We start from the raw sequence: 10,763 nt of genomic DNA, 5'->3' as shown, positions 1-10,763 counted from the left end.
AGAAGCTTGGACCCACACAGACAGGCACACAGGGAGAATGCCACAGAAAGATAAAGGCAAAGATGGGGGCGACGTGTCTATAAGCTGAGGAACGCCGAGGATGGCAGCGACCCCCCAGAAGTCAGGAGGGAGCACGGAACAAACTCTCCCTCACAGCCCTCCCTAGGAACCAGCCCCGTGGACACCTTGATCTTGGACTTCTGGCCTCCAGAACTGAGACAATACATTTCTGTCACTGGAGCCACCCAGTCTGTGGAACTTTGTTATGACAGCCCTAGGAAATGAGTAGGGCTGGGCCGGGGCTGCCAGCCACTCTTCATTGCGTAAATCCTCATCACAAGGCCCCTAATCTGTGTGCTCCCCTCCCCTCCGCACTACCCTCGTCCTTAAATCCCCAGCCCACTGGCCCTTGGGTTTGAGTGGCCACCAGTCTGGGACTCAACAGCAGCCTTGCCGAAGGCCCGCGTCTTTGGGCCCTGGCCTGACCTCAGCCCTGACACCAAGCTCAGAGTGGGTGAGCCTTGAGGGAGGGGAAGGATGCCCTCCTCACTCACCTACACCTGTATTCTCCCACCTTGCCAGGCCAAGACAGGCAGAGGACATCAGAAACACAGGCTCCCACGGCCCCCAGTAGGGTTGGCTCTAAGAGACCAACCTCTGACCCCACAGCTCTGGCCTCTCAGCCTGACTGAGGGAGAATCCCCTCCTGCTACCTTTTAAAATTTACAGTGCTCTTTATTTTACACAGTCTTCTGTCATTTTAGAGCTGTCTTTTTTTTTAACTTTTAATTTTTATATTAGAGTATAGCTGATTAACGAGGACTTCCAGGGTGGCTCAGATGGTAAAGCATCTGCCTATAGTGTGGGAGACCTGGGTTTAATCCCTGGGTCGGGAAGATCTGGAGAAGGAAATGGCAACCCACTCCTGTACTCTTGCCTGGAAAATCCCATGGACAGAGGAGCCTGGTAGGCTATAGTCCCTGGGGTTGCAAAGAGTCGGACATGACTGAGTGGTTTTACTTTACTTTTTATAGCTGATTAACAATGTTGTGACAGTTTCAGGTGGACAGCAAATGAACTCAGCCATACATGGACATGTATCCATTCTCTCCCGTAGAGCTCTTTAGATCGCACAGGTGTAGCAGTTAATTGAGGTGGTAAGTCTAACAATGGGGGAGGGATTAAAAGATGCTCTGAATTCAGATCTTGATAATTTAGTTATTTTTCTAATGGATATTTAGAAAATTGGAAAAATTTAAAATGTTGGACAAACATCCAGATAACAGATCAAAATGTCTTACTTTTACTTGGTTCAAGAAGGCAAGGATCCCTTGAAGGGGACTTCAGCCTCCTGGAGTTATGCCCTTTTAACGAGAGAATGGTGTTCTTTCTGCCCAGCCTAACTTAATTCCTCCTTTCATAGTCAAAGTGAATGCAGGTCTAGGCCCGTAGTGATTTCAGAGCATCACCCCAGTGATCCTTAGGGACTCAGTGGGGTGGAGAGTGTGTGAAATAGGCTCATACCAAGCAGCGATCCAGATTGCCGAAAGGTAGTCTCCATCATTGGAGACTGGCTGGAGAAGTCAGGAAGGGCTTCCTGGAGGAGGAAGAACCGATGCTAAGCTTACTGGAGAGGGTGAGCTGAGTATTATTGCATGACATTAGGAGTCAGGTGCAATCATGTACTTTCTCTTATTTTTATTTCTTATACCTGTGAGGCTGGAGAAGGCAATGGCAAGCCACTCCAGTACTATTGCCTAGAAAATCCCATGGATGGAGGAGCCTGGTAGGCTGCAGTCCATGGGGTTGCTAAGGGCCGGACACGACTGAGCGACTTCACTTTCATTTTTCACTTTCATGCATTGGAGAAGGAAATGGCAACCCACTCCAGTGTTCTTGCCCGGAGAATCCCAGGGACGGGGGAGCCTGGTGGGCTTCCTTCTACGGGGTCGCACAGAGTCGGACACGACTGAAGTGACTTAGCAGCAGCAGCAGCATACCTGTGAGGCAGGCAATATTTTCTGCATTTTATAGTTGAGAAAACTGAGACTTGGAGGAATGAAATGATTAAAACCACATGGCTTTATGTGTCTTAGAGGCCTTATTTAAACTGAGGACTCCCTAACATCAAAGCTCATCTTACTCTCTCCTCTACATTCAGGCTCTGCCTTTTTGGGTGACAGATGTGTTTAAAGGACTGGTGGGGTTTGGAAGTGTTGGGGAAGAGGCACTCTAGGCTGCAAAGGAGCAGGGTGAGAACCTACCCGGTGAGTCTGGGGAACCGTGAGGGGGCTGGTCTGATTGGAGCTCAGGGGATTCAGAGGGAACAAGGGGAACCAAAGTTAGAAGAGCGAGGACTGTTACTCTCCAGGCTGAGCAGTCAGACTTGCTGGGTAAGCAGTGAGTGAGTGAACCCTGGGGCCAAGGATACAGAGCTGGTGCTTTGAAGACCTACCTTGGTGGGACAGGGCCAAGTTGCTCCCCTGCTGTAAAGGCTCTCAAGGAGAAGCGTGTGGCCACATGAGATGGACCCGACTCCCTCCTAAAAGCCCAGCCCCTTACCTCCCTGGGTAGGGGAGACTACCAGCTTCCTTCAAGGGCCACTGAGTGTTCCCTCCATCTGGGTCAGCTTCCGCATGGAAGGTCAACTCTGCCAGCACTGGACTCATCCTCGGCTGTGCCTCCCACACCCCAGGTGGCTCATCAGGCCCCGAGCGCCCCCTGATCCTCAGCGGTGCCCCCCCATGCCTGTGCACAAGTTTCTGTCTACATAAGATGTCCTCTTCCCTTCACAGTAGACTTTGATTTTATCTGTCAAGATCCAGTTCAGTTGCTTGTTTTCACCCTGAAACCTTTGGGATGCAGAGGCAATTCCATTCCTCCACTGGACCTTGACAGTCCGTGCACCGCTCTACACGGCCACTGTCTGCTCTAGGGCTTTAGGTGCTTGGGGAGGAGGTACGATGCAGGTCCTTAAGTTGCTCCTTCTGGTGGGCAGACCAGAAAGGGCCAAGGCAGCAGGGGTAAGTGGTCTACACCTGCCTCCCCAAATGCCAAGGGCTGCAGGCCTGCTTGAGCCAGACTTTGAAGGGCTTGGCTGGCAGGTGAAGAGTGTTAATTGTTCAGTCACGTCCGACTCTTTGCAAACCCCCTGTACTGTAGCCTGCCAGGCTCCTCAGTCTACGGGATTCTCCAGGCAAGAATACTAGAATGGGTTGCCATTCCCTTCTCCAGGGGATCTTCCCGACCCAGGGACTGAACCTGGGTCTCCCACATTGCAGGCAGATTCTTTACCCTCTGAGCCACCAGAGAAGCCCAGGGCAGGTGAGGAGCAGTGTCCAGTAAGGAAGCACACTGCAGTGGGGAGCATGGCCGGAGCGCTGGATGGCCAGGGGGCGGGATGAGGACAGACACAGCTTAGGCCACTGATTAACAGACAGGCTGACGGGGCTGGGACAGGGAGGATGGAAAGAAGAGGCTGGTGCTGAGGCATTTCAAAAGGCAGAGTGTTCAGAGCTTAAGAGCTGCAGAGAGGTGGTACCTAGGAGTTTGAGGGTTTAACGCGCTGGCTGGTGTTGGGATTGCAGAGGCCAAAGGCAGAGGCAAGGAACCCTGGGCAAAGCAGCTGTCCTCCAACCCCCCACACCAAGGTACATCATGACAGTATCAACACACACCTCGCTTGTGGTCAAGTCCTGTTTATTTTAGAAGGATAAACAGTGGAAGTAGGAAGGAGTGATGAGAACAAGACCCCACTCCCCTTGACAGGGCCAGATCCAGCACAGGCTGTGTGTGTGTGTGTGTCTGTGTGTGTGTGATCAAGGCTGACCCAGCAGCCTCCACCAGCCTTTCCTGAGAGGACAGGGTGTGCGGGCAACCTGGGTGGAGGTGAATCTGCCACGGGGTGGGGGTCGGGTAAGTTGTCTCCGAATCCCTCTGAAGCAGGTGAAAAAGACCAAAGGGCCCAAACACCCTTGACCAAGAGCACCCCACGCTGGCTCTGTCCGTGCCTGGGACAAAGCCACGTTCTGGAGGGGAAACTGTGGTGCCCTCTGATCACTAGGAAGGACGCAGGTGTCAAGAACAACATGCAAGGAGGCTCTCTGGCCAGCCAGCACCTGTTTCCCCCAGCCATCTCTGTGGAACCTTGCATTAAAAGGCAGCAAGACTTCCCAGGCCCCGCTGCGGGGTGATGGAAGCCCCAGGCCCTTACACATACTGTTTCTTGGAAGCAGAGCTGCTGGGGCGACTGGGGGATTTCCGGCCAGTCTGGGGGGGTGCGTCCAGGAAAAGGGGGGCTCTGGAAGAAGTCAGCCTCTCCTCTGTAGTCAGGTTGGCCCAGTTCTGCTCACTGGACGAGAGCCCGTTGTAGGTGGGGCACGGTGGGGACGAGGGCCCCTCGCCCATGGGGAGGTAGAAGAAGACCTGGTCGGCGTAAGGCTCTGAGGAGGTGCCCGGGGCTGGGGGCGCATCCTGGCGCTGCTGGGCCCTCACCCCCCGGCTGAGGCAGCGGCACAGCAGGTATGCCAGCTCCAGCAGGTTGAGCACCAGGGAGATGAGTCCGACCACCAGCATGAAGATGATGAAGATAGTCTTCTCCGTGGGGCGAGAGACGAAGCAGTCCACGAGGTAGGGGCAGGGTGAGCGCTGGCACACAAACACGGGCTCCATGGTCCAGCCATAGAGACGCCACTGGCCGTACAGGAAGCCCGCCTCCAGCACGCTCTTGCAGAGCACGCTGGCCACATAGGTGCCCATCAGCGCTCCGCGGATCCGCAGGTGACCATCCTCCGCCACCGAGATCTTGGCCATCTGTCGCTCTATGGCTGCCAGCGCCCGCTCCACGCGTGGGTCCTTGGCTGGCAGTGCCCGGAGCTCCCCCTCCTTCTGCCGCAGCCGCTCCTCGCGCCGAGACAGGTAGATGACGTGGCCCAGGTAGACCAGGGTGGGCGTGCTGACAAAGAGGAACTGCAGCACCCAGTAGCGGATGTGGGAGATGGGGAAGGCCTGGTCGTAGCAGACATTGGTGCAGCCTGGCTGGGCCGTGTTACACTCGAAATCCGACTGCTCGTCGCCCCACACCGACTCGCCGGCCAGGCCCAGGATGAGAATGCGGAAGATGAAAAGGACCGTCAGCCAGATCTTGCCCACCACGGTCGAGTGCTCCTGGACCTGGTCTAGCAGTTTCTCAAGGAAGCCCCAGTCGCCCATGGCTCCTGGGCCTCTGTCTGCAGGAAGGCATAAGACACAGTCAGCATCCTTCTCAGCTGTCCTAGCAACAGGCCTGCGGGAGGTTGGCCACACGTATTTCACCTACAGGGAAACTGAGCTCCCGGAGGGGAAGGGACTGGCCTGGGGGCTAACACCCAGCAGGACTAAAAGCAGACCTTTGGCTGATGGCTGCTAAGCTCTGGCAAGGGTACAGCTAGGAGCCCTGTCTAGTCCCACCTGGGTCCCTCCTGACCCAGCCAAAGGAGCTCTGGATCCAGGTGAGCCTCCTGAGCCTAAGGGAACAGAGAATTTGAGGAACCCACCCAAGGTCACACGGCTGCGCCATGCCCTTCCTCCCTTAGGCCCAGGACAGGCTATCCCCAGACAGTGAGGGGAGGTGGTGGTGATAACTCCGGATTCCCAGGGGGCCCAAAGCCTCAGGTCCCCTCTCCCTTCCCAGCAGCCCTCGCCCAGCTGGCCTCGCTCTAACCTCTGAGTTCCTGGTGAAGGCATGCTAGACACTCAAGGCAGCATCCTGCGTTAGCTCCACCTGTCAGCAATAGTGACCACCTGCCGCCTAAGTACCGGCTCTTGATCTCAGGTTCCCTTTCTCTGTTCCCTCCCCCTGCTAAAGCTGTTGCTGCCAGATTCTAGGCTCTTGAAAGGAGCTGTCATAGCAGGGCGGAGGCACAGGCCACAGAGTTCCCAGAACTTCAGGAGGAGAGTCTGGGGGAAGGAAGGTGGTGGAAAGGGGAGAGGGAGGTGCTTCTGCGTGGGAGCAAAGCGGATTAGAGCCGAGCTCTGGAGCCAGACCTGGGTTCAAATCCTGCCTCTCCTACTAACGGGGACCTCGGGGAAGTGACGGCCCCGTATTACCTCAGTCTCCTCTTCTGGAAAATGTTAACATTCCTACCACCTAGGGTTGTAAGGGTCCAGCGAAAGGCGGCAGGAACCCGGCTTAGCCTCTGAGGCCAGCCCAGGTAGGCTGGGTGAGCCAGGCCCGCGGTGGGTGCCCCCCGCAGCAACCCTCCGCCCCTGGCAGGTGGCCCCTGTCCCTTGCCCGCTGGTCCGCTGGCAGGTGGCGCCCCAGCTCCCCCCCGCAGCTCAACTCACCGCCGGCCTGCGGGCGGCCCAGGTGGCGGCGGGGACGCTAGTCGGCCGGAGCGGCGCCCGCGGGAGCCCTGCTGGACGGCGCCGGGCGGCGGGGGCGCCTTAAATAGCGCGCGGCGGGGTGGGGGCAGGAAGTGGCGGCGGCGGGCGCTGCTCCGAGCGGCGGGAGGCGGGGGGCGGGACGGGAGGCGCAGGCTCCCTGAAGCCGCTCTCCAGGAAGGGGCCCGGGAGGTGGCACTGGGAGTCGGGGGCGAGGGGCGTCGGGGAGAGACCGCTTCTTTGGCTGTTTGCAGCAGAGAGGTTCTCCGGAGGGATGATGTTTTCCAGGGTGGCTGCATGCGAAAGGAATACAGCCAGAACTTTCTGATCTCAGGCAGCTGTCCTGGGAGGCTCTGAGGGATGGACAGGTGGGGATGAGGGTGTGGGGACCTCCAGGGAAGGGCAGCTCCGTGACCGTGGGGGCCTCTTGCCCTTGTTGAGAAGGGAGAAGACCCCTCATTTGTGGAGTGGCCACTGTGTGCCCAGAGCCATACCGGGACTTGATAACGAAGTCTCCTTAGGGCGTGGGAGAGAGGGGGTTATAATCTGCCTTCTCTAGTGTCTGTGGTGAAGCTGGGGGTCTCTAGTCAGGCCCTGTTCTTGCCGAAATCTTAAACATCCCCATTCCTGGGAAGGCTGCACCATCAGAGGGCACTAAACAATGCCCATGGTTCACTAGAGACAGGACCGGGGAGGTGGGGGATGGAGGGACTCTCCTGACCTTTAGCTTGAATCCCATCCTCATGCCTCTAAATGTGGGGTGAGGGGAGGCATCCAAAAGAAGCAAAGGGGTGGGCAGGGCCCGCCCTTTGTTCATTCAGGCATTATCCTTTCTGTGAACATCCATGGGCGTCAGGAGTTGTCTGTGGAGCAGGGAAGTTGACCATAAACCAGCCAGATGTGGTCCCTGGCCTGTGACTCTCACCGGCTGGAGGAGTCAGGCAGGAACTGTGCCCATTGGCCCTTGGGTAAGAGTAAAGATGCAAAGTTCTCCTGACTCAGGGGGGCTCAGTTAGGAAGGTTTCCTGGAGGAGACAGCATTAGCCAGGGGGATGGGAATAATCAGGATTCTATAATAGGAATAGAAAAGAGTTTTATTTGAGCCAAGCTGAGTATTCTTGCCCAGGAGAGAGCCTCTCAGATAACTCGGTGCAACTGCTCCGGAGAAGCATGATTTTTCAGCACAGTTTATATCTTGTCGGAACAAAGAACGTCAAACAAGTCAGGGATACTTCAAAGTTGTGAAAAAACAAAAACAAAACCCATGGAATCACAGATCAGCAGTACACAGCGAGTCAGTACGGCCTTGGCACCTGGGAAGAAAATCTTATCATTGAAGGAGTAGCAGCATTGGTGTTCCAGAAAGGGAGGCATGATGTAACATTTATTTTTAACATGAACATTCTTTACTTCTGGTCAATGCACCCTTTTCTTTCATAATTAAAGCACATGTACAGTGTGTGTTTGATAGGGTCACACACAGGCTGTTTTAGTTAGCATAAAATTCGAATTAACTCTTGCTTAAGCTGTGACTTCCCCATACTTCGATATGTGAAACTCTCAGCCAGGTGGAGGGTGGGGAGAATATTCTAGTTAAGAGAAGAGCAGGAACAAAGGCTGCCAGGTCCTGAGGCTGCACCCGCCTTGGCGGGAGAGGCTGTAGGGCCTGGAAGTTGAGGCTGCTGTTGACCCGTGGGCCCTTAGGTAAGTTGCTTACACCCTGATGTCCCGGTGTCTTCCTCTGTAGATTGGGGACATAATAGTTCCTACCCGTAGGGCTGATGGGAGAGCCAATCAAAGGTCACAGCGTAATATTAGTACACAGAAAGTTTTCCAGTGGGTGGTGGCTAAAAATGTTGTACAAAACATTTCTGTGACCGAAAGGGTTGGTGGGTGGGTCTTGGTGGGAGCAGAAAGCGCTGAGAGGGAGGCAGCTCAAGTGGAATATTGGTGAAGGATAGGACAACTCAGGAAAAGGGATGCGAAAGGTGGTGTCTGAGGCTTGGTGGCAGAAAGGTCCTGCATTTCTCCACAACAGGATTCAGCCTGTGGACTCCTGGTGTCTCAGGGTGGGTCCCCAAGGGTCCTGCCTTTGGAGGACCTCTGGGGCACCAAGTGCGGTGGGCTCAGCTCCGACCTCAGAACGTTCAGGATCCGGCTGAGCTGACTTCCCGTTCCAGGCCTGTCCCTGAGGACCATGCTGAGCTGAGCCTCCTGGACTTCCAGAGCTGACAACTGCGCCCACTAAGTTCTGACCTCTAAGGGCATGAGAACCGAGGTCCCTGGAGGCGGGTTCTCACCACACCCCCACTCCAGCCTCTGCTCCCAGAGTTCCTCTCCTGTGGCTGGCTCTCCCAGAGCCAGATCTCATCTGATCCCATCTACTGGGAAGGAGGGAGGAGCTGCCTTCACCCTTCCCCAGGGCCTCTGGAGGTCAGAGTTTGAAAGACCCCGCCCCTTCAGGGAAGGGATGAGCTGGGGTCAGCCAAGACAATCCCACACCTGGCCCTTCCACCTGGGAAACATCCTTAGATCTCCACACTCCCCACCGTTCCCACTGCCCTGACCCTGTGTGGGCCACCATCTCATGGCCTCCCAACTGTTCTCCTGGGTTCCTGCCCAGCCTTCACCCTTCCCCAGAAATCAGACCACACACTGCCCTGCTTAAAATCCTTCTCCTTTGCCTCCTGGCCTCAGCCAGTTCTGTAGCCTCCTCCCTCTTCCCCTTTCTCTCAATGATCCAGCTATACTTGACTCTTGCCTTTGTCTGTGCTGTTCCTTCTCACCTCATACACTCAACCATTTGGGACTTTGCTTCATGTCCCTTCTCCGAGAAGGTCCCTTAGATGGCCTCCACTGGATTAGGTGTGCCCTCGGCGGCTCACCTACCACCCCCAGGCACACTGTTGAGTTGTGTTAAGTTCATTCACATTGTTATGCAATGGATCTCTAGAGCATTTTTGTCTTGCAAAACGGAATCTCTAGAGAGATGGAACACTCCCATTTCCCCCCCCACGACTCCCACCCGGGGTGCATTGCTTACTTCTGTTTGTTGTTACTCCTCCCCTGGTGGGCTTTGAGCCCCTTGAGGGCAGGTGACGAGTCCTGTTTACATGCCCAGCACCTAGCAGGGAACCAGGCTCATATATAAATTTGTGAATCCACTAAACTATTTACTGAGGACTAAACACTAGAGCTCAGCCAGGGAATAGCAATAACACCAATCCCCGTCTTGTGGGCTTTACATTCTAGCTGGAGGGAGGCAGACTGAATACCAAGCCTGTTAGAGGGTGATGGAGGGTGATACCGGTTGGTGGAGAATAAAGCTGGAAAGGAGGATCAGGGCGTGGCGGCAGGGGTGGCGGAGGGCTTCGATTTTGAACAGGAGAGGTGGGAAATTCTTAGAAAGCAGCTGACCTTTGTTGTGGACCCTGAAGGAAAAGAGGGAGCCCGGCAGCTCTCTAGGAGAAAGCACATTCCAGGCAGAGGGAACGAGAGAGCAAAGGTCCTGAGGCAGGAAGGTGCCTGGTATTTCCTGCTTGAGGCAGCAGCAAGATCAACATGACATTGAGGTCAGCAAGGAGAAGAGATGGGTTCCGAAGGGAACAGGTGGGGCAGATGCCGTAGGTCTCTACAGGCCTGTGCGAGATGCCTTTAGAGGTTTGGGGCGGAGGAGTGACACAGCCTGACTTAGGTTTTAGGGGATCACTCTGACCACCTTCCTGGGACTAGACTGTGGGAGTGGGTGGTGGATGCAGACGGCCTCCCTCAACAGAGGACTCGCTGCCCAGCTGTGCGGAGCGTGGCCAGCTGACAGTCCCCAGCTGTTCGCACTTGCAGGTCTGCTTCAGTGGCGCAGGCCCTGCTGCAGTGGCCCCGGGCAATGGCTGAGCCAAGTGTGGTCAAGGGTGGGGCCATTTCCATGCAACATGGGACTCCTCTCACCGACCGCCTTTGTCTGATGGGCACAGAGCTCCCACAGACGAGTCTTGTGGTTCGGTTCTATTCCTCCCCTTTCCATTGATGCCCTTTTGCTCTCCTAACTCTTCTGCAGCATCTGCAGAGTTGTGGGCGGGGGGTGGGGGTGGTGGTGGCAGGAAGCAGGGAGATTGTTGCAGTGATCCCTGAGAGATGATGGGGGTGTCTCAGCCCAGGCTGCTGTAACAACACACAGACTGGATGGTTTAAACAACAGAACTTTACTTCTTATGGTTCTGAGGCTGGAAGTCCAGGATCAGGGTGCCAGCCTGGTTGGGTTCTTGGTGAAGGCCCTTTTCCTGGTTTATGCTGGGCTATCTTCTTAGTGTGTCCTCGTGTGGCAGAGAGAGAGAGACCATCCCCCTGGTGTCTGTTCTCATCAGAGCACAGATCCACCCTCATGACCCATCACTTCCCAAAGGCCC

At 55.6% G+C, this 10,763-nt stretch overlaps 1 protein-coding gene across 1 annotated transcript; it reads right to left on the bottom strand.

The window, feature by feature from the left end:
* Positions 1-3,682: 3,682 nt before the first annotated feature.
* Positions 3,683-6,434, bottom strand: GJA4 (gap junction protein alpha 4). The gene is made up of 2 exons (XM_055403486.2): positions 6,325-6,434; positions 3,683-5,228 (listed from the first exon to the last, which is right to left on the bottom strand). The coding sequence occupies exon 2, from the start codon at positions 5,209-5,211 to the stop codon at positions 4,210-4,212; it is 1,002 nt and encodes a 333-aa protein (XP_055259461.1). The 5' UTR covers positions 5,212-5,228; positions 6,325-6,434; the 3' UTR covers positions 3,683-4,209.
* Positions 6,435-10,763: the final 4,329 nt, after the last annotated feature.

The sequence above is a fragment of the Moschus berezovskii genome, chromosome 4, assembly GCF_049115385.1.
Source record: "Moschus berezovskii isolate FMDL1 chromosome 4, NW_MosBer_1.0, whole genome shotgun sequence".
NCBI classification, from domain to species: domain Eukaryota; kingdom Metazoa; phylum Chordata; class Mammalia; order Artiodactyla; family Moschidae; genus Moschus; species Moschus berezovskii.
This window is presented reverse-complemented; position numbering and strand designations above follow the sequence as displayed.